Source organism: Eschrichtius robustus, chromosome X (assembly GCF_028021215.1).
Source record: "Eschrichtius robustus isolate mEscRob2 chromosome X, mEscRob2.pri, whole genome shotgun sequence".
NCBI classification, from domain to species: domain Eukaryota; kingdom Metazoa; phylum Chordata; class Mammalia; order Artiodactyla; family Eschrichtiidae; genus Eschrichtius; species Eschrichtius robustus.
The window spans coordinates 5,398,918-5,422,742 of record NC_090845.1 but is presented as its reverse complement, the minus strand read 5'-3'; the positions used below and the strand labels follow the sequence as shown (position 1 = coordinate 5,422,742).

Genomic DNA, 23,825 nt, shown 5'->3' with positions numbered 1-23,825 from the left:
CTTTTGTGTAGCAATTGAGAAAGTAGGGACATCGCCTTACGTACTTACAGAAACAGCCATGATTATCTGATTATTTAAAATACTATCTTAGATAAACCTTCGTGTGGATTTAGACATTACTGTTGTTGTAATCGGCGTGTGTGGAAGGTGGAAAGTACTGTCATTTTTGTCGCATTTCTGATAACTGGCGGTCTTTTAATCGGCTCCAAGGATGATAACGTTAACCTACGTGTTTCCCGGACTTAACCGCCACAGTTGATAGGAACGTGAAGCGTGTCTTTCACATGGTGTGTTGTTGTTATTGTCGTTCAGCTGCGTTAAGCAGAGCCTGTTTCACTGTCTGACCCCTTGGTGGGTGGTCCCGCAGCTTCGCTTCAGCTGCGACCTTTCCCTTCAGCCTCTGATGGGGGCCGGTTCCGGATCCAGCAGTGGGAGGAGTGCTGAATTGCTTTCTGTACGATACAGAGTTTCCTCAGGAAACACCAGAAGCGTAGCCCTTGTGTATTGGTTGCTTTAAAAGAAAACAGAGCAAAGCCCTGTGTACTCAGTGCAGAGGCCCTTCCTGGGTTTGCTCTGATAGGACTGGCGAACAGAGCAGCGTCATCGCGATACCACCACCTCTGTTACTTCGGGCGGTGCTATCGCTGAGCCCTGAATTGCTCTCTGGTGTTTGTGCTGAGCGGGGATGTCCCAGGGCTGACGACCCCTGTCAGGACAGTGTGTGAGATCAGACGGTGCCTGAGAAGAGGCAGCAGAGTCAGGGCGACAGAGCTGGCACAGCGTCCCTGGAGGCCTGCGGCCGGGACCTGCGCCCCATCGTCACTGACGCCTCCCCCCCTCCCCGCAGGTGTGGAGAAGCTGATCCGCCACCTGCGGAAGCACGGTGTGCCCTGTGCCGTGGCCACCAGCTCAGGGACCGCATCCTTCCAGATGAAGACCAGCAGGCACGAGGACTTCTTCAGCTTGTTCCATCACGTCGTCCTCGGCGATGACCCCGAAGTGAGGAGCGGGAAGCCAGAGCCAGACATCTTCCTGGCTTGCGCCCGGAGGTTCTCTCCCGCTCCTCCCGCGGAGAAGGTAAGCGGCAGCGGGCGTGGAGGTGACGCCGTGCGCAGGCGCAGGGTCTCCGTGTCCACGTGGACAGCGGCTGCGCGGCACTCCTGAGGCCTCGAGGAGAGGGCGGTGGGGTCGCCGGCTGGGAGGTGCGTGGGGAGATCCCTTCATTTTGTGGGGGAGTGCAGCCACGCCAAGTCACCTGGCCAGGGAGTCCCGGCCGGCATCGTCTGGGGTGCCCGAATGTAAGAAAGCCTAGGCTTCGCAGAGCACTGCCTGACGGGCACTTTGCAGGGAAGGGGGGCCTTCAGTGATGCAGGCGACGGCACCCTTATTGGTAACGAGCAGCCTTGGACACACACGTTCCCTGCAATTCAGCAATTCAGACGAAAGTCAGCAACGCTCAGCACCCCTCTCCCCACATGCTTCTCGGTGTCTCCCCTGCCAGGGGGCCGCAGGCGGAGCTCCGTCCTGCCTCTGCGGCTGCTTCATTGCGCCGGGTCCGCGGCGGAGCTGGGGAGGTGGCGTCTGAGCCTCGGAGGAGTGCTGAGGGTGCGCGAGCGGGCTTGTTCGGTTCTGCTGAGTCTCCGCGCCGCGCGTGGGGGCTGCCGAGACGGAGGAGGGTGAAGAAGCCTCCGCCAGCGGCAGAGGCAGATTCCGGAACACCTGGGGCTTCTCGAGAGCGGTTGCTGCTGGAGACCCACGTGTGTCCACAGCAGGCGGGGCGTCCCTCGGGGTGACGGTGCTCCCGCCTGGTCCCTGCATCTGAGGGCGCGGTGCTTCGTGGGGCATGGGTGCAGGGAAGAGCCTTTCCGTGAGAGAGCTTCTCACCGTTTGCCTCTCGCTAAGCAGTGAGCCGGCGATGGGGCGGCAGCCTTTGCCGCACTAACCACAAGCGCAGGGAAGGTTACTCAAAGACCTGCCTCCCGATGCAGCTGACGGTGGCGAACATTGTTGACTGATGTGTTTTTTGGGCCCGGGGCCTAACTTACTACACGGAACCTGTAAGGGCCGTCCAAATATGTAACCCCTCGGGCTTTCTCTGATTCTCAGACGCCTGCTGGGCGTCCCGCGATTCAGTGCACTTCTGACGCTAAGGACCTGGGATGGAGTCAGCGCCGACCCCCGGGTTGAGCGCTCAGCCCCAGAGACTGCCCCCGCTGCAGACGCCAGCTTCCGATGAGGTACCCAGGCCCCTCACGCTTCTCCCCAGCCGGCCGCAGATGTGGGTTCCCCCACAGCCCCCTTCCCGGTTGTTATGATCCACTAGAATGACTCAGCGAACTTCGGAAGACACGACTTGCGTTTACTGGTCTAGTTTAGGAGTACAGCTCAGGAGCAGCCAGGTGGAAGAGCTGCTTAGCACAAGGTCTGGGTGCCGGGGTACTGGCGCTTCCATGCCCTCCCTGGGCACGCCACCCTCCCAGCATCCCCGTGTGTTCAGAAGCTCCAAGGACCTCAGGGCTTTTTGCGGAGGCTCCATGACCTGGCACCGCTGGTTAAACCATGGGCCTTTGTTGATTGCATCGCCGGGCCTGCAGGTTGGGGTGGGGTGCAAGCTGCAGCGCTCTAATCCTGCCTTGGTCTTTCTGTCCACCAGCCCCCATCCCGAAGGCGTCTGGGGCCCAGGACTGTCACTCACTAGCATAAACTGACACGTGCTTGAAAGGGGATTATTACGAATAACGAAAAATGTTCTGATTGCCCAGGAAATGCCAAGGGTTTTAGGAGCTCTCTGCTGGAAACCAGGGGCAAAGGCCAAATATATGTATTTTTTATTACGCAACAGCCAGAAGAATCATTGCATGCCATTGAGGGACGGCGGCAGTGCGTTCCTCGCAATACACGTACACGGGCAGTTTCAACTAAGCAGTTGCATGACCAGGGTGGAGCCTGAGATGGCCCAGCCACTAAGCCACGGAGTCAAAGATGAGGCCTCAGGGCTGGTGGGACGGGTCCCGGCTGCAGTGTCGTTCCGCTTCTTACATCAGAACACGTCTATGTCCACGTGTTTGCCATCCTACGACAGATGCCATACAAATGCGTTCTCCTTCCCTAAGACCTTCTTAAAGAATTTCCCATCCCTTCAGGTGATGAAGCCCTCCTCCTAGAAGGGCCGTCTTTGTGTGGTACAGGTTGCCACTGATCTGTTCCCAGGTAGAGTGAGGTGCCACTGAGCAGACTGGTTGCAGAGCAGCTCAGAGTAGGAGCACCTGCTTCTAGCCCGTCTTCTCTGCTGACAAGACGAGATGCCGACCCGTCAAGTCCTCCTCCGTTTGGCTGAGGCAGTTCACGGGGGACGGTGCTGCCTTTCTTTCCACTGCAGGCAGTCCTTGCTTTGCCGGGCACCCTATTCATGGAAACATGGCGTTTCCAGGTTTTCACGTGTGTGTGCGAACCAAGTTTATGGGGAGACCACACGCCGGCTTTGCATGAGGCCAGTTGAAGTGCCGCTGCGGGAGGGGAGGGCACGGCTGTGCAGCTCTGGCCTGTACGGGCGGGCGTTGCCCTTGGTGAGGCGCCGAGGCACCGAGGCAGAGCTCGGACATCCCTGTTGCCCCCGGTGACAGTGTTGTAGGCACATCAAAGGAAAATGAGCAAGTGAGTATCTGAGGAGTAATCTCGCTCCTAAAAGTGCTCTCCACCAGTTACCCCTGTTAGTCACCCACATTTATTTATGCAGGTGTTTGTCTTGCAGAAATGAAGCCTTTCTTGTCCCGTTTCCTAGGCAGATACAGTTAAGGTGTTTGGGTTTTCCTCAGATGTGCGTATTGTAGTAGGAAAGGACAGTGTTGATCGGCTCCTGGTTGTGGAGGCCCACCGCCCGTTTTGTACCTGCCTTTGCCTTCCAAATTCAGGAAGCAGTTGCAGAGAGGCTCATGGAAGCATGACACAGCTCTTAGGTCGCGTCCTGCTGCTTCCTCTTTGACGCAGTGCAGGTGCCAGCACATAGTGGTGGCGAGCCTCGGAGTTGAAGGGCATTTCATGCAGTTGTCAAGTCCGTAGAGAGAGTCACGGTTGCCGTTGGGAATTTATGATGCCGTGCGTGTCACCAAATTAATCTGGTACGGTAGTACTAATAGGACGGTAGTAAAGCACAAGTATCATAAAAGGGGGAATTTATGTTGTCACGTTAGTCACCGTTTTACTAAGAGAAAATGCCTGACAGAGCTGGCATTCAGCAAGTGTTCATTGCAAATGTCCTAAGTTATTTATGTATCATTCTTTTGTGCTTAAGATATGCAAAAATGCTGTGCCATCTTCAAAAGTCACTTTAACCCATCTTCATGCTCAGGCGCACTCACTGAGTGCTTGCTGTATGCCAAGGGGGAAGCTGGCATGCGGGAGTCCCCACTGAATCCCAGGGGCCCCGCAGGGCAGAGGTTATCATTGCCCCAGCTTTCACAGCACCTGAGCTTCTGGAGGCTCGCGGACAGGAGCGAGGGTGCCCAGAGTCCCGGGCAGGTTGAGGGACCAAGCCGCAAGCCGGAAGTCACCCCAGCGCCCCTGGGTGTGTGAGCTCTGCCACTTGAGTGCCTCGCCACAGAAATGCACGTCTTTGTTGCAAAATAAAAATGCCATCATTTACACAGGATTTCTTGTGTTGATATTTACTACATTACAAGTAAAACCTGAAATCAGTTTTTAAAAGCATGGCAATCACTACCTTGCGTACATATTTTTCTTGTTAATGTTCAGAGGTGAATTTCAGGGTTTTTTTTAATGAACAATTATTTCTTTTTTTAAAGAATCATAGTTATTTTATTTATTTGTTTATTTGTTTATTTATTTTGGCTGCCCCGGGTTTTAGTTGCGGCACGTGGCTCTTTAAGGTGCGGCATGCGGGCTCTTAGTTGTGGCACGCGGACTTCTTAGTTGCAGCATGTGGACTCTTAGTTGCGGCACGCATGCAGGATCTAGTTCCCCCGACCAGGGATCGAACCCGGGCCCCCCTGCATAGGGAACGTGGAGTCTTAACTCACTGGACCACCAGGGAAGTCCCCAGAGTTTTCTTTTGAATTACTTTTTTGTTTTGTTTTGAAGAAGGTCTCGCACATTAAGCCTTTATATACCTAGAGAGTTAAAAAATGGCAAATGTATTTTAACTTGAGTTCTGATTATCTGTACAGTGTCTTCATCACATAGCACTCGGACCATTTCTTCAGTTACAGAAGTCGTCACCTGAGTTGACTTTTCAATATGTGAAATGGCAGTTAATATATTTTATGTAATCTCTTGACAAAGAAATGCGTTAATTTAAAAATCATTCTCTATACCTCTTTTTATTGTGTATTGTCTGTGTGGCCAAAGTCTGCAGACAGGTGTAGGCTGTCAGGTGTTGCTGCTGGAAGAGCTGCTTCACCTCCCAGAATAATGGGAATCAAGTGGGTGCGTTGCTTCTGGCAGGTTGAAAGTTAACAGGACTTCCCTGGTGGCGCAGTGGCTAAGAATCCACCTGCCAGTGCAGGGGACGTGGGTTCGAGCCCTGGTCCGGGAAGATCCCACATGCCGCGGAGCAATGAAGCCCGTGCACCACAACTACTGAGCCTGCGCTCTAGAGCCCGCGAGCCACAGCTACTGAGCCCGCGCACCTCTAGAACCCGTGCTCCACAACAAGCCACTGCAGTGAAAAGCCCACACACAACAACTAAGAGTAGCCCCTGCTCGCCGCAACTAGAGAAAGCCGGCACGCAGCAACGAAGACCCAAAGCAGCCAAATAAATAAATAAATAAATTTAAAAAAAAAAAAAAAAAAAAGAAAGTTAAGACTTGGCGGCCAGGTGAGATGAGCTGGGCTTCTGTCTTTGGGGGATTGCATGCTCTTTAGTCAGTGTCTCACTTCTGAACACCCCGTTAGGGGCATAGTGGTGCTGGAGCTTCTCCTGGTGGTGTGGAGAGTCACTGGGCCATAGTCAGCCACCTTCGGGGCCTCAGGGAGCCTGCATCCCTGGCCACTGCTGCCCAGGCCTCATGACCGTCTTCTCCTGTCACCCAGAACCACTGAGGAAAATACGGGGGCCTCTGGTCACTGGTCTTGGTATTATTTCATGTCTCTTGCAACCTGATGTACCAGGCCCTCCCTTATTTCATTAAAAAAAAAAAAAAAGATCTCAACTATTCCTTTCATAACTCTTCCCATTACACATCTTTTCTTTCATCCAACCTGCCTTTGCTTGGTATCCCTAGTGACTTTCTGTGGACTAGGTTGCTTGCTTTCCCAAATTCCATTGTCGAGGGGGGAAAAACCGTTTTCTGTACCCTCTTAGGTTCAGTGTTTGGGGGCCTGTAAATTAAACAGACAGAAGATATTAGCAAGAGAAAATACAGATTTCTATTTGTGTAATAATGAGGCAGTTCCCAGAAAAATATGATTCAAGGAGGCAGTGAGAACCTGGGGCTTATATACCATCTTAATAGGGGTTGGGGAGAGACAGAGGGGTGCTTCTGGTAGAAGAGACGACTTTTAGGAAACATGAATGGGCTCTTAGGAGAACAGATGCGAGACATGGTAGTTGTATGAGGATGTCTGTTTACATAGTTTCTTATCCAGGCTCTGACCTGTGCACACTTCTCTTCAGCCATAAAAGTCAACCTTCCCCGGTTGTAAAACTCCTGGGGAGGGGATTTATGGCAGTTGAATTCTTTAGGGAGCCTTTGCTTTTAGGAAGATAAGGAGAATTTAGAAAAAGCCTCTCCCTGCAGCTGTTGATTCTCATATGTCTTCAGCTCAGAATAATCCTTGGGCTCCCATGGCATGTTCTGGGTCCCCTTCAGCACCGAGCGGTCCCTGTTTTTTTCCCCCAACTCCCCATCATCACTTTCTTGCTTCTTCCTGTGAATATTCAGCTTCTGGCTGGCCAGCGGCAAGGCCTCTGCTTGCTGAGCCGACCGGCCTCTGCATTTCTGAATGACCTCAAGTCCTGCCTTCATCCCAAGCAGTTTCATCTCCCACGGGACCTCAGGGAGTCCTGCTTTCCAGGAGCCCTTGGTCTGGCTCCCACTTGAGCCAGCTGGTCCCATGCCAGCCCCAGGGACCCCCCCCACCCACCCACCCCGGACCGCACCAGGCGCTGCGATCCCCGTGTTGGATCACGTGTTTTCTCGGTTCTTTGTGTGTTTGCACGTGTGGTTGTGCAGTCTTCACGTATCGGCAGTTTCAAAGAATGATGGTTCTCATTAGGCCCTCGTAACAGCGTGTACATATAACCCATCTATTTTAAGCCACCATCACAGAATGAAAATTTGACAGGGCTCCAGACACTGAGAAGGATGAGTTGTATCTTGGATTTGTGAAAAATTAGATAGTCGTGCCCGCAAACAACCTTAGTAGACACACAGAGTTCTGCTGGGCTAGGGGAGCAATGACACTTAACTGCCAGGGGTAAGAACCTCTTTCTACATTCCCAGCTTTGCCTTTGGAATGTTTGTAAACCACGTGTGCGTTCGTGTAGTTGGCTCTGATTCTGTGTCACTCTGCCTGGCTCCTCATAGCACCCGGCCGCTTTCTCCCTCGCTGGTTACTCCAGGGCTCCGTCCTAGCTTCCTCTTCTGTGTTACTAGCCTGTCCTCAGCGGGGAAGGGGGGTTGCTGTATTGGGGTAAAAAAAGTCTGTCTGCAAAGGCTTCTTAGGCGGCGACAATGAACAAGATACCTCAGAAACACTGGATTACTCGTATGCTAGCTTAAACAAATACTGAGTTAATAGTCCCCAGTAATTTCCACGGACGGCATCTGACAAATTCAAGGGTGATCTTCTGTTTTTTTAGAGGGCGTCCACAGTGGCTACATCCCCGTGACTGTGTTTGTTTAAACTAGGGTGACTAAGTCCTCGCCATCGGCCAGACCCTGTGCAGTGCTAGTTCTGAATCTCCGTGTTCCAGGAACCCACCTAATCCCAGGCCAGTGGGGATGACTGGTCCCCCCTTGTTTAAGTCCAGACTTGGCAACAGCTTGTCCTAAATGCTGGCAAGAGGGTCCAGATCTCTTTGAGGGATGCTGGGGGTCTTGGACCAGTTCTTCAACGTTCTCCTAACTCTAAGAGTCTTGGGCGTAAACTGGATGAAAATGGAATCCCTCACTGTTTTCTAAAGCACAGGTGAATGCACGAGGAACTGGGGTGTGAGTTCTGCACAAATAAAGAAGACTGGCCATTGGGTTGGGAGCTTCTTGCCAGCGTCCTTTCTCTGGACCATCAGCAAATTAGAGCATGGTTTGTTTTATCAGCTGAAGGCCTCTTAGCACAGCCAGAGGGTGTGCTGGTTGTATATTGTATCATTCTCTCCACAGTTAGCTAGGTGAATTTTGTGAATTTTAAATGTGAATTTTGGTGCTTAACCTTGGACTAGTTGCCCGTGTTCCTTTCCACCTCTGCCGTAACAAATGACCACAAGCTTAGGGACTTAGAACAACGCAGATTTTTATCTCACTGTTCCACAGGTTGGAATTCCGGGCCTGGCATAGCTGGGTCCTCCGCTCCAAGTCTCACAGGCGTGAAACCAAGATGTTGGCTGGCTGGGCTCCTCCCAGGAGGCGCTAGGGAAGGACCACGCCCAGGCTCATCAGGTGGCTGGTGGAATCCAAACCAAGATGTTGGCTGGCTGGGCTCCTCCCAGGAGGCGCTAGGGAAGGACCACGCCCAGGCTCATCAGGTGGCTGGTGGAATCCAGCTCCTTGTAGGATAGGACTGGAGTCCCCGTCTCCTAGCTGGGTGTCCTGGGCTTCGCCCTCAGCCCCTCGAGGTCTCGCTCTGGTCCTGACAGTGGGTCTGCCATCACAGAGCCAGCACTGGTGCATCCGACTCTGCTCACACTTGACATCACTCCTTCTGCAGCGTCTCTCCCCCTCCAGCCAGAGAAGGTGCTCTGCTTTTAGGGGCACACCTGGCTAGAGGAGCCCCCCACCTTTCGGCCAGGACACCCTCCCTGTCTCCAGCTCCATAACCTGAAGCCCATCTGCAGAGTCCCCTTTACCATGTAAGGGACCCCATTCATAGGTTCTGGGGCTTCAGGGGTGGGCATCTTTGGGGACCAGTCTGCCCACCGCAGTACCTAATCTCAGTTCCAGTTTTCCCACTTATAAGATGGGGATAAGAATATTAGAAATGTTAGAAATGACGCTTGCTGCAGGAATAAAGCTTCTCCCAGGCCCTCTGCCACTGACTTTCTCCCTCTACGTTGTTCTCTGCTGCTTCTGCATCATTCTGTAGGGGTTCACATTCCTGATTCTTCCAGAGTCTCTGCACAGCGCCTGGCTGCTGACCCACTGCCCCTTGTGTCCAGGTCCCGACGTGCTCTTGGTCACCTGGAGGCTGACCCAGTGCCCTTGTGTCCAGGTCCCGAGGTGCTCTTGGTCCCCAGGAGGCTGACCCAGTGCCCCTTGTGTCCAGGTCCCGAGGTGCTCTTGGTCCCCAGGAGGCTGACCCAGTGCCCCTTGTGTCCAGGTCCCGAGGTGCTCTTGGTCACCTGGAGGCTGACCCAGTGCCCCTGTGTCCAGGTCCCGAGGTGCTCTTGGTCCCTAGGAGGCTGACGGCCACACTCACAGGCAGGCCTGGGTCCAGGCCGGAGCACGACTCACCCAGTTGTGATGACGTATCAGTCCCTGTGAGTCGTAGCTCTTCACTGCCCCTGTTCTATTAGACAGTAAAATTGAGTCAGGGGCTGAAATGATTGAAATCTATAAGAAGGTAAATGCATGGGATCTGAAGCATTCTCACCCCACTAATATATTCTCAGGGTAGAGGAAGAAAGCTAATACAATGCTATATTTATAGATCCTTTACTTGACTGTTCTGCCCGCAAACACTACTATTGTTGCTATCGTCTGTTTTGAAGGTAGTACTTGCGCTGCTTCTTTTACCAGCAGCTAAAAGCGCCTACGGCACATGGTCCCTGGGGCACGTGTTGGGGGCCCTGGAGGACCACAAGGAACCCCCGGTCCTGGGTAGTTTTTGTGGCTCTCACCCCACCGTGCTGGGTGTCCACTGGCCAGTCTCCGACAAGCAGAAACCCAGGATGTGGTTCTGTGGCCACACAGGGATCCACACGATGCAGAGGGCTCGGGTCAGCTTGCCAAGAAGAGCCTTGCAAACTCAGGGCTTGCTGTTTATACTCCTTGAGAATGTTTCTTGGCCCACGTGGACCCAGGATGCCTTCCTGACTGCTCTGCGCCCACCTTCAGGGGCCTCATGTGTCTCCACAGGGTCCCCTGCCTCTGCCCAGCAGTGCCCGCAACCCCTCCGGGGTGACCTGACCGCGCGACCCCTTGGGCACCCTTTGCCCAGAGCTCCTTACGTCTTCACGCATTTCCGTTCCTAGTGAAATAAAAGCTTAACCCGAGTGCCAGAGCCGGTCGACGTTTAAAGTGAGCATTTGCATCATCTGATTTTATTCATTATAAGCGTTTTAAGTTAAAAGTCATTATGTACAGGGAGGATTCAGACCGTCCCAAGAAAACAAGGCCAAGGGCTTTATTTGCACTAATGTGAATTTTGCCATGGTCAGGTGTATCTTCTTGAAACTTTTCCCAAATGTATTCCTCAGAGCACTAGTTTTGGGGGACGTTCATTGGTTTACTCTGAAAACAGACTTCTACGTTTGCGAAACTTCTCCATCAAACTTGAAACAATGGGTTTATCCAGGGCAGTCCTTCTGGAAACTTTTTTTATGCTGATTTTTGTATGTCACGAATCTCCAGTCCCTCATTCAATGTGAAGAATCTCCTTTTTGCAGTAGATCTCTCTGGACTGTTGGCATCAAAGAACATTCTGGAAACCTCATACCTAATGACGTCCTAGTAGACAGTTTATCTTTATTTATTTTATTTATTCTTTTATTAATTTTCATTGCAGTGTAGTTGCTTTACAATGTTGTGTTAGTTTCTGCTGTACAGCAAAGTGACTCAGCTATATGTATACGTATATCCCCTCTTTTTTGGATTTCCTTCCCATTTAGGTCACCACAGAACATTGAGTAGAGTTCCCTGTGCTATATAGCAGGTTCTCATTAGTTATCTATTTTATACATAGTATCAGTGTTGTATATATGTCAATCCCAATCTCCCAATTCCTCCCCACCCCTTTCCCCCTTGGTATCCATACATTTGTTCTCTACAGTCTGTGTCTCTATTGCTGCTTTGCAAATAAGATCATGTGTACCATTTTTCCAGATTCCACATACATGCATTAATATACGATATTTGTTTTTCTCTTTCTGACTTACTTCACTGTGTATGACAGTCTCTAGGTCCATCCACAACTCTGCAAATGACCCAATTTCGTTCTTTTTTATGGCTGAGTAATATTCATTATATATATGTACCACATCTTTTTTATGCATTCCTCTGTTGATGGATGTTTAGAAATGAACATTAGTATGACTGTTGAGAGATGAAGAAAAAGATCATAAGCCTCCCCTGGAATTAAGCACATCTTCACTTCCAGAAGTGCTGACTTAGCTACGGTTGTGTGTAAAAGGAAGCTTTCATCTGGTTGGTGGGCACTCAGTGGGTTCGCAGAATTCAGGCGTCTTTGTGAGTACCAGAGTACTCACTCACTTTGTGAGTACCCAGGTGGCTGGCCCATAAGTAACAGCTGTTCGCATCCAGAGGACTGAAGAGAGGCCTCCTGCATCGGCGGCAGTGACGTGTCAACCCCCAGAACCGCGGCCTTTCCGTCAGCTCGCTTGGGAACGAAGAGTTTAACCCCCTCCAGGTCCAGTAATTACGTAGGCTTTCCCTGCGTGTGTATCGCTTCCCAAAATAACTGTCAGCCTCTCCGGTACACGACGTTTGCAGGCAGAGTGGAAAAATCACTTCCACAGGCCTTCAAAGGCGCCCTCTGTCCTGTGATAATTCTGTTTGTGGCTTAAGCCTCTTCAGTAGCTATGCCCAAAGGCAGACAAAATGTGCTGTGCCTCTGCTCTTCTAGGCATTTGTGGAGTTAGGTCATCCAGGAAACATTTCTTTCCTTTCCCCACACTGCAAGCAGTTGTGATCTAAGAAACCTCAGAGCGGTTCTTCCTCTGAGAGAGTGCTAACTGGAGGTTACACACAGCTCGCTGTTAGACGTATTGTAATAGTGTGCTTGGGTGGCCACAACGCGCCGTCACAGGCTGGGGGGCTGAAACAGCAGGCACACGTATCCTCGCGGCTCTTCCTCTGAGAGAGCGCTAACTGGAGATTACACACAGCTCACTGTTAGACGTATTGTAATAGTGTGCTTGGGTGGCCAGAACGCGCCGTCACAGGCTGGGGGCTGAAACAGCAGGCACGCGTATCCTCGCGGCTCTTCCTCTGAGAGAGTGCTAACTGGAGGTTACACACAGCTCGCTGTTAGACGTATTGTAATAGTGTGCTTGGGTGGCCACAACGCACCGTCACAGGCTGGGGGCTGAAACAGCAGGCACGTGTATCCTCGCGGCTGTGCCTCTGAGAGAGTGCTAACTGGAGGTTACACCCAGCTCGCTGTTAGGCGTATCGTAATAGTGTGCTTGGGTGGCCAGAACGCACCGTCACAGGCTGGGGGGCTGGAACAGCAGGCACGTGTATCCTCGCGGCTCTTCCTCTGAGAGAGTAATAACTGGGGATTACACACAGCTCGCTGTTAGACCTATTGTAATAGTGTGCTTGGGTGGCCACAACGCACCGTCACAGGCTGGGGGGCTGAAAAGCAGGCACGTGTATCCTCGCGGTTCTGGGGGCCAGACGTCCAACGTGAGCGTTCTGGCAGGTTCCGCCTCAGGTGAGGGCTTTCTTCCTGCTACTTTGTCCTCTCATGGCCTTTCCTCTGAGTGCAAGGGGAGGGCCAGACAGAGCAGCTTCCCCTTCCTCTTGGAAGGACCCTAACCCTCTCTGATTAGGGCCTCCTTGGGACTCATTTCACCTGAAAACCATTCGAGGGACCCTGTATCCAAATACATTGGGTGTTAGGGTTTACTATTTGAATCTTGTGGAAAACAGTTCGCCCCATAGTATGTATTTTGACATGGTAGCCACGCAGGGGGATAATCTTCAAGGCTGGTGTCATAGTTTAGCTCTCAGCGCGTGAAACTAATAGGGGCCTTGAGTCAAACCTGTGTTTCACGAGTATCGTGCAGAAGGCCGAGGAAAACACTGATTTTGCCCATTTACTTGAATCTGTAGAGGAGGTAGGAAGGTGAAAGAAAGGATTCTGATGACCATTTAGAAACAAATCACACTTGTTTTATGAATCTTTAAAATACTCAGAGCCTCTGAGAGCCTTGCTGGGCTTTTCAGTGGTTCCTGACAAATTGGTGAACACAGGATCTGTATCATTAAAAGAGAAAAGGAGAAAAAGGTTTCTGAGCTATCTTGAAGTCCTTTGCTCAGCACTTAATTTACACGCACATACTTTAAGGTGGACACTGAGAGGGCCCTCACGGTGTAGTTGTCATGAATAAAATGACAGAGAATTCCTTAGGAAGCTTCCCGCCCATGCCTGCCAAGTTGTTAAATACTACATTTTTCAAAGGCTTTCCTCAAAAGGAAAAGGAATCCAGTTAGTGGTGTGATTCATTCATGTATTTAGCCTGTAACTCTATAGAGGATTTTGTTATGAATATGTTTATCTCAGTACTGGCTTTATTCTTTTAGTTTCAGACTAAAATTAATTCAGTAAGACAGTAGCTCTGCAGTGTGCAAGGGATACTGACCTCAGCATCAGACACTTATGTAGAAGACCACAGCACAGGTAGAATCTACTTTACCTATAGATAGGTGGATGAGTGGGTGGGTGTGTAGGTACGTAGATAGATAGGGATGGATGGGTGGGTGGATGCTTGGATGGATGGATGGTGGGTGGGTGGATGGATGGTGGGTGGATGGATGGATGGATGGTGGGTGGGTGGATGGATGGTGGGTGGATGGATGGATGGTGAATGGATTGAATGGTGGGTGGATGGATGGATAGATGGTGCATGAGTGGATGGATGGATAAAAAGATGAAGAATATGAACAAAAGCAGTAATTAACAGCAAAACACATGCAAACTTCAGTCATTTTTACAACGGTACTTAAAGGTTTATTATTTAAGTAAACATGGAATGAAGTGTATACATATTTGATATCACAATATTGTGGTACTTGTTTATGGGTAATTCACCGACAAAGAACAAGGAGACCAATGAAACTTAAACATGAGCACTGTTAATAAAAAGTTAATCAAAAAAATTGAAGACCTCCTCAAAGTTTTCATGTCTCATAGTGTGAAAATTGAACTTGATATTATAAAATTAATGTATAGAATCAAATCTACTGCAAAAAATGATATAATGGAAGTTTCAACTTAAAAGTAGTGGTTTAGTTGAAAACTGTTTTAGTGATTAGATTTGGATTATCCATGGCTTTATATATAATGAAAAATCATGGCTGCTGCTTTAAGAGGTACTTAAATTTGCATACACATAATGCCAGGCCCCTGAGAGTCTTCAAAGTGAACCAGAGTGACTTCATGTCAAAGTTTGTGTGTTACTGAGCAAAAGGAAAAGCTTTATTCCCTAGAGACGATGTAATCACATGGAAAAAGTTCACTAGTTCCAGAAAAGTGTACAACTTAAAATGTCCACTTGTACTCGTTTGAAATGTAAAATGAGTTATCAAGTGTCATCTCAGGTGGGTCTGGCCCTGAAGGGAATAGGTGCATGGGATTGAAGGTGAGTCCCTGTTGGCCTGAGCTGATGAGGAAAAGCACGGTGCGGGCCATAACTCCGAATGTGTGGGAACCCAGTGTATAAACCATCCCTTGGAAGTAAGGGGAGGGGCCCAGGCCGTCTGATGACATACCTAGCAGAGGGATCCGACATTGCTTCTGGGGCTGCACCTCACCTGGCCCCGCTGCTGCCTCACCTGGTTCCCCTTCTGCCCCCCACTGTCGCTGAAGCTCCATCCCTCCTGGGCCGTCTGCACATCTCAGAGAAATGCGAGGCTGCCTCGGGCCCCTCCTGGTCTCCCCTTTTCCCTCCTCCTGGTTGCAGCTCCACACCCAGCCCGCCTCCGCTCACACCCAGCCCGCCTCCGCTCACACCCAGCCCCCCTCCGCTCACACCCAGCCCCCCTCCTCTCACACCGAGCCTCCCTCCTCTCACACCCCGTCCGCTCACGCCCAGCCCCCCTCCGCTCACACCCAGCCCATCTCCTCTCACACCCAGCCCCCCTCCTCTCACACCCAGTCCGCTCACACCCAGCCCCCCTCCTCTCACACCCCAGCCCCCCTCCTCTCACACCCAGCCCCCCTCCGCTCACACCCATCCCCCTCCTCACACCCAGCCCCCCTCCGCTCACACCCAGCCCCTCTCCGCTCACACCCAGCCCCCCTCCGCTCATACCCAGCCCCCCTCTGCTCACACCCAGCCCCGCTCCGCTCACACCCAGCCCCCCTCCACTCACCCACGACATAGGCAGGCCCCTCATGTCTCTGCCAGACCCTCGCACAGTGGACTCAAACCCAGGCTGTCACAAAGCAAGCTCTCCTTCCCTCCACCAGAACGGCAGTCCCAGTGCCCTCCGCATCAGAAAGGTCGGACTCTCCTTTGCGTCAACGTCCAGGGCACTGTCCAGCAAACTCCCTGTTGCCTCTGAAGGATTCCCCTAATCCCATCCACCTCCCTCCGTTGTCTCCACCACCGTCAGACAAAGATTCTGTTCTGTGCAATTCCATAGTTATCACATAAGCCATCTTAGTTATGTGATTCTCACGTTGAAAGGACCTCCTAGCCCCACCCCGCCCCCAGCCTGTGGCTCAGACGAGCAGCGTGGGCGAAGATCGTGGACGTGGGCCGCCTTACAGGGCGCTCCTGAGTCTGAGCACCTTCAGAGAAGTGGGTTCGGCGCCTCCGTGAGCGAAGCCCCTGAAATACTTCACTTCACCTACCCGGTGGTTGGAAATGTCATTCTTTCTAAATTAAACCCCTCAAGCTACAGTTTAATTAAGCTCATCTGCTCTCCTGGAGATGGAATTCAGATATATTTTAGCCTTCAGCTTGGTAAAGTGAAAAAGAACATTGGATTCTGGAGACCCAGGCACAGTTCCCAAATTCTGTCACCTGCCTGCCGGTGTGACCTTCAGCTCACCTCTGAGCTTCCCAGGCTCAGATCCCTCACCCGTGACAGTGACAGGAGAGGGCTGGGCTGGCCGCTGCCCTGGAGGGTGACACTCTGCGGCCCCTGTGTTGCTTTGAGTCCCGCCCAGGGCGCTTCCGCCACCTGCGCGGATTCGGCAGGCGCTCCTCACGTACCCACTCCCTGCCTGGCACCGTGAGAGGGTGCCTTTCCCGCAGCCCTGCCTGGTCACAGCCAAGCACAAGCTGTGAGGAGAGTACTCCTGACCGGCAGCCTCCTTGAAGTACTGGAAGTGTGTCCTGGGGTACGTGCCATGTGTGCTGTGCTCCAAAACTCGCTCCACTGGTGAAACGATCGCATCCACACCCGCCCACAGGATCTTGGGCCGAGGGACGAGGTGCAGGTGTGGGAGGGAGGGAGGGCGGGCGTTCTGCCCCCCCCCCCGCCCCCGCCCCGGCCTCTGCACCTGCTGCAGCCCCTGCAGAGCCTTTCCTTACGGGGACGCTTCTTTCCGCAGATACCAAAGAAGCACACATCCCCAGTCACACTTTCCAAGTAGGTGTGAGTGAATTAAGGTTAAGTGCAACCACTCAGTACGGGGTGGGAAGGGCTGGGCTGGTCACTGAGGGAACAATGAAGTGTTGAAAAGGAGGGAGAGAGACAAAGGTCAGTGCCTGTTAGCCACACGTGGCCTTTAGAAACTGCCCGGACATATTTTGGTACTTGCCGGGAAAACGTACTTCCTCCTTTTTGTTTGTGTAAGGTGTGAGCTGTATTGCTTTAGCTTACGTCTTTCAGTGGGTTTATGATTTGGTGGTTTTATGACCGGTAAGTCCTGTTATGAACAGGCATAGTCTTTCCAGGTAACTTTCAAAGGTTTATTCTTTGGTTTCAGTAGAGAGACAAGCCGTGCGGTGTCTATTCATACAGTGTCCACGATTCTAGGTTCTGGGTACCTTTCCCTATGAGTGGTCCTTGGAAGACCATTAGGTCTTAGGAATCAGGGTACAGCATAATGAGCACATGAAAACCTTTTGAGGCATTTTCACAGGTGCTCCAAAATCTAGTTGTCCTGCTTTGTAATTTTGCTCCTTGTGAGAAGGAGGGGAAGCCCTACGATTCCCGGTGCTGTCCCATGACTGAGACCCCAGTGCTGTCCGTGTGCTGCCAGGGCTGGGGTCGGCCACCTGGACCCATCGCTGGTGCTGACCTCGGCGGGATCCGCGTCGTGTGTGTGGTTCCTGTCCTGCATTTGGCTGCTCTGTTCAGCTTGTGTGAGGAGGGCAAGGCCGGGGCAGAGGGACCGAGGGGTCCAGTTTCCTGTAAACTGCGCTGCCCCCCTTGTTTGCTGCTGCATTTTCCTGCCCCGTCCTCGTCATACAGCCTCCAGTGGACTGGCCGATTCCAGTACCAAACGCAAGTGTGTGTGCCCGATGACGCACACTGAGGCCAAACAGCACACAAACTTGGGGGTTTGGAGCAGAGAAAGGTTTACTGCAGCGCCTTGCAAGCAGACGGTGGCTCATGCCCCGCAAAACCCCAGACTGCCGCAAGGGTTTCAGCAAAGCATTTTGAGAGGCAAGTTGAAGAAGCAGCGTGGATGGTAGCTGCAGACTTCTTGGTGCCAGAATCCTTTGTCCTTGCAGCTGTCCACCTAGGTCAGGTCGCGATGTTCATGTACACCTCCAATAAGACAAACAGTATTCTCTGTTCTGCAAATTTTTATCTCTACCTGAATGGGAAGGTGTTACACTTTTAAAGGTCAGAGCCTTGAGAATGGGCTCTCCTGTGTATTTCAGGCTACACGCAACATTCTTAACTGGAAGCTAAAGCAATAGCGTACAAAGGCTAAAGTTAAAGAAACAGATCCAATGTGGAGTCATATTTGTTCTTCCCTATTACAATCTGCTTTTAAAAACTTGAGCTTCTCTTTTAACTTCTCCGCACTTCTCGAATTCTTGCTGGCCGATGGGAAGAGTCCAGCTGGTGCTCGTGGAAGGCGTTTGTTGAGATCTACCAGGCAAGGAGGAGGCCGCGGGAGAGGAGGCAAAAGAAAGGAATTTTAGGAGCTCCTGACACAATGTGTACAATCAGGGTTTCTGCCGTTCTTCCGACCATATTTACAACACAGACTACAATCGCTTTTGACCTTTGGGAACAGTCAGCCTCAGGTGGCTCTGTGCAAACTCCCCGTCCTGTCTGCCCGGCTTTGCCCTGAGTCCTTTCGAGGGCCCAGCCTTACTTATCTGCCTGGACACACTTCCAGCGGCCCTCCTGCTGCACAAGCCTCACACATCCCCTCCTCCCTGTCGTCCTTCAGGCTGGCCTCCCTGACGCCTGCCACCCTTTACGCTGCCGCACGCGTCCTAAACATCGCGTTTCACATCTCCGTGCTGCGTTGGGGTGATTCATTCCGGAATTAGGTGGGGACAAAGGGTAAATTGGAAACAGAAACCAATAAACGGTGCCCGCCTGCAGAAAGAGTGAAACCTTCAGAAACAGGGTGTGTCAGTTACGCCGCCTGTATTAGCCGTAAGTACCTGCGGAGCTTTTCCCCATTACGCCACCATTCCTCCTTTTATTTCCTGGAGCTTAAACGGCATGTGGACAGAGCATGTGGACATTCATTGCTCTGTATTTCCTGGAGCTTAAACGGCATGTGGACAGGGCATGTGGACATTGCTCTGTACTTCCTGGAGGTTAAAGGGCACGTGGGCGAGCTGTCAGGTGCGAATGGACGGACCCCTGTTCTCAGATGAGGGCAGGCGTCTCGGGCCCCTGTTCCGCTCCGTGCCGCGGTTTCTGAGCCGCCACTTTTCCCTCACACCTGCCCACGTGCTCCCTGGAAGGGGCCTCCCACAAATACGAAATCAAAGCTGTTTTCTCGACTGGAGCCGGGCACCGTTACCCCAAGGAACCAACAAAGTCTCTTCCTCCGCCCCACTGAAAGCTCACAGGGGGCCAGCACAAAGCCTACAAATCTCACGTATTTAAAGAGCGACGTGTCAGCAGGTGACATTTAAGTGCCTGTCCATGGTCCCAGGTAAAACAACAGGGACGTTTAGAAGACGGTCAGGTCGTAACTTTAAAAAGTCAGGGACAGGAACGTCACGAGCAGGAACTCTCTGAATGAGATAACTAAGAAACGGCACCTCAGCGGCCTAAGCGGAGTCATTCCCCCTCTGAGAGGGAAACCGTCTTCTCAGGGTAGAGGCAGAGAGCTTGAAACAAGCCAGGGGGCTGCAGGAGGCCTGACGGGAAGGCAGTGGGACTGCGTGTTCCGTGTGCCCAGGACCGTCCAGTTCAGCGCTGTGTCCCGGGCATCAGCCCACTCCGTGCAGTGCCTAGTGCCGACCTGTTGTCATGACGAGTACTAACTCACTCGGTCCTCACCTCGGCCCTGGGGGGAGTCAGCTTATGAATGGCTCAGCCTCCCGGAGAAAGGGAAGGAAGGAGGGAAAGAAAAAAAGTCAGTGAACCTGTTCCAGAGCAGACCAGCAGTAAGAGTGTGAGAGCGTGTGTTTGTGTTTGTGTGTATTGTGTGTTGTGCGTTTTCCACTGACTTAAAGACATCAGAGGATGCAGACCTTCTAGTGTCAGGCCGCACCTGGCAGCTGGTGCCCAGGAGCCATTTCCAGGTCACCAGCACGTGGGGCTGGGACCGCAGCGACCTATGAAGTGGGGTTGGGGGGAGTCATTGTGATCAGTGGCAGGGGGGCTGGGGGCTGGGAGGACGTGAGGGGGAGACTGTCAGGGTCCAACCTGGGCCACCGCCGGGTGTCCTCGGGCACTTGTGGAGAAGAAGGGGCACAGGAGAGCATCTCAGAGGTGCCGGGAGGAGCCCTCTTCATACATGTCTGGCCCCTACAGAATCTTAATGGAAAAAACTAAAGCTGCTTTCACGTTCAGTGTGGAATTCCAGGAGCCAAGGGAAACTTTCTCAGTGGGTGCTCTCCTCGGAGGGAAGGTGACAAAAAGGTGACACGCCCGTTCACCACTGGGTAGACTTCTGCCTCGCATTTGGAGCGAGTCCTGACGTGGAACTCGCGGTAGCGATGGTCACAGGATGGCACGTTGAGGAGCTTCCTGACATGAACAGGGGCACAGACACTCCCGTTTAGAGGTGGTGTCTGAATAAGCTGAAACAGGTACCGCACGTGGTACTCAATCTTTGTGTTTGGGAGATTTTTGGTGCGTGACGGGTACCCCCCGGGGGCTGAGTTTTTCACTAAAACATCCTAGCGGTTTAATTTCCAAACTGCAGTACTTGAAACATTGCCAGCTCTGAAGTCACTTTACACCTAAAAAGCATATTTTTTCTTACTTTTCACAACTTCCTCGCGTGCTCAGCATGGTCAGTTATGGATTGAACAGATTCTTGTGATTCAAATAAAATAAATTTGTAAACCGAGAATCCGGTCTTTCCACTCAGCTGTGCCACATTTCGGTAGCACTTTGGGGCCAAGATGGACCTCTCCCCTGTAAAGTGACGTGGTGGGACGCACTCGGACCGCAGAAGGGCCAGCGCCCTCTCCTGCCCACAGACCATAAAGTGGACAGCCTCCACTCCGCTTCTGTGTCGCACAGAACACCGAGCTGACTCAGCTGGCGGTGGTGCGGGCGATGGAAGCCCAGTCTAGACGTGTGGTTACAGAGAAGGCCCTCTCATCCTCTCTTTCTTCCTCGCCCCGCAGTGCCTGGTCTTTGAAGATGCTCCCAATGGGGTGGAGGCCGCCCTCGCAGCTGGGATGCAGGTGGTCATGGTTCCCGACGGAAACTTAAACCGAGCCCTGACCACAAAGGCCACCCTCGTGCTGGATTCCCTGCAGGACTTCCAGCCCGAGCTGTTTGGTCTGCCGCCCTACGAGTGAGAGGCTCCTGCGCCCACGCGTGTGGCCCACGCTGCCCAGGAGAAGGGCAGAGGAAAGCCCAGCTCCCAGACCTCCATGTGAACAGTCCTTCAGCCTGTGAAGCCTTCCCATCCCACGAGGGCCTGGCCCACGCTCTCTAAACGGTCAATGAACTAACTGTAACTTGACAGACAGGAAGCAGAAGAAGAGAGCCCAGAACACAGATGGAAATTGTCGCTTGAATAGTCATGTTTAGTATTTGAATAATTTGGGTTCATTTCTTTTTCTTCTTCGTTGTTCTCAACCCTGGCTGGAAAATGTAAAATATATATACATGTATGTATATGCTTTTATGTATATATGTGTATGTACATATTTGTTATATTTATATACATTGTGTACTGTATCGCTCTCCTCAGTGTTTCATCTTAACATGCGCTAGCAACTGATAAAAGTGAGGTGGTAATGGTAATTCTGTTTGGTTTGTAATCTGAGTGGGAAATCCACATGATGGATGAGGTTTTCATAAATCATTCTCTTTATCAGCAAATGTTGACATTCCTTACGTGCCCTTAAATCTCTGTGGACCTCTACTGAGAGACTGACTGTGGACTGTATCTTCCATTGTTTCCTTTCTGTGTGAACATGATGGTAGCCTACATCTTATATCGAGGGGCATATCCACGTTTGAGAATGTTTTCTGCCTCAGGGAAATCATTTCCTTTAAGAACATTTATTTTTTTAATACATTCTTTGATGCAGATAGAATTGGATTTCAGGGTGCATCCTTGGTACCACCGAGAGCCGTAGCCCATTTTTGGAACAATTTATTGGACATTACACTTTGATGATTAACTGCTTATAGTAGATTTACTCAGCCTTTTGTGATGGGAATATAGTGAGAGGCATTGAAAATGGGAAAAATACAATCACAGGGTGTTTCCACTGGTGGGCACCCCACCTCCGGCCTGCCCCGGTGTTCTCTGCTATTGATTGTCCTTGAGCTAATTTTCAACTCTGTGAGTCTTAGAAAGGTGATAGTGATGTGTGTGATTGTCAGGTGGAATGATTGTCTGTGCATGGTTGTCTCTGGCTGTTGACCAATTTTACATTATTTCAGCAAATTCATTTCAACATTCTTGATTGCTGTATACGTGTCTGTTCTTTGAATTCTCCTTAGAATCGGTTGTAACATCTTACTGGTTCCCTCACCAGTGAGTTTAATTGAATAAAAGCTTTGACACTTACTTGTTCATGTTTTATTTGTGTGGGAGTATTATTTTACCTTTTTTTTAAAAAAAAATTATCGTCTAACAGATGTAAAACGTAAATGCAAAACATACATGATTGACTTTTTTTTTTTAACCCAACTGTAAAGTGGCATTTACATATTTAAAAAATTTTTTATTGAAATGTAGTTGATTTACAATGTTGTATTGGTTTCAGGTGTACAGCAAAGTGATTGGATTTTATATATATATTCTTTTTCAGATTCTTTTCCATTATAGGTCATTACAGATTATTGAGTATAGTTCCCTGTGCTGTACAGCAGGTCCTTGTTGGTTATCTATTGTATATACAGTAGGCATTTACATATTTTAGGTGAACCATGCTGTCTTTGCGTACAGCAAAGAAAGGCTCTCAGTGAAATGGTCACGTATGTGATTCGGTATCTCATTCTTCCAAAATATTTGTGTTGATGTTTTCTAATCATTAAGCCATTTTGCATGAATAAGACAAACAGGTTTAATGCCTCTAAATGATGTAAATCAGGGTCAGTTTTTCTCTAGGGTGAATTTGGTCTTAAATGTGGTGGTGGTGTTTTTGTGGTTTTAGCCAACTCTGCAGACAAACACTTTGTACTTTTTTGTACAAAAGAGGAATATGGATGTGTGGTCAAAGCTCACATATTCTTTCTTATTTTTCTACGTGAGTCTGATTGCTTCAATACAACATTTCAGTGGTGTTTTTCCACTGAATAGTCCATCAGTTTCATAGAGGTATAATAATGAAAATTTAGACCAGAATGACTGCTGCCAAGAAAGTTTAAAGAGTAGTTGTCTTACTTTCTTAGCTCATTTAAAGTGTGTTCCATTAGGACCTTCAGGGATTAATAGAAGTTATGCCGTTTTGTGCCCTAAGTTGCGCCCGTTTGCTCGTATGTTGCCTGTCCTTCAGGATTTTCGGTACTGATGACAGCCACCGAGAGATGACACAGTCATTCTCTTCTTCATCCCACTTAAATGAAACGTGAACACTTTTAAGAACGTACTAATTACTACTTATTAGAGTTTTTCCACCTAATAAGTCTTCAGTTAGAGTTCAGTGATTTATAGAAAAGAGAAAAGGTCTGGAAGACACCCACGTAACGCTTAAGACAATTGACTTACTAAGAAATAGGAATTACTTCTGCTCTGCCACGGTAGTCAGTGTTTAGAAACCTCAGTGCACATACCTTTGAATATCATCGACGGTTTGATGCTGAATTTGGCATGCTTTGAATGCTGTTTCCACATTTTAAAAACAAATTTGCACACGATAACAAGTTTTATAACAAAGAATAATGAGTTTTTGCCTGTTGGTGTTAATTCCTCTGCTTAACATCGTGTACTGCCTACACTCTACTATTCCACAGGATAAAGTTCAAACCTCCCTGGCCTTATAGGAAGGCTTTCTGACCTAAGTCTAGCACCAACAGCCTTTAGAATTATTTCTGTTATTATTATTACCATCACCATCGTCATCTCCTGTAAAGGGAAAATGAGAATTGAAGAGCAAGGGGTTTCAAATTAGGCCGACTTCAATTCAGATCGAAGCTCTGCTACTGACTGGTGGTGTCACTTTATTTTG

The 23,825-nt window shown here is 50.5% G+C and overlaps 1 protein-coding gene across 2 annotated transcripts in view; it reads left to right on the top strand.

The window, feature by feature from the left end:
• Positions 1-23,825, top strand: part of PUDP (pseudouridine 5'-phosphatase) — a 131,959-nt gene that overhangs the window by 50,658 nt on the left and 57,476 nt on the right. The window contains exons 3-4 of one of the 2 annotated variants that reach the window (XM_068532749.1): positions 848-1,077; positions 20,820-22,222. In XM_068532749.1, the coding sequence (XP_068388850.1) occupies positions 848-1,077; positions 20,820-20,996 (407 nt within the window). In that variant the 3' untranslated portion in view covers positions 20,997-22,222. Of the gene's footprint in view, positions 1-847; positions 1,078-20,819; positions 22,223-23,825 lie in introns of those variants that run through there. The other variant, XM_068532750.1, reaches the window with a different exon arrangement.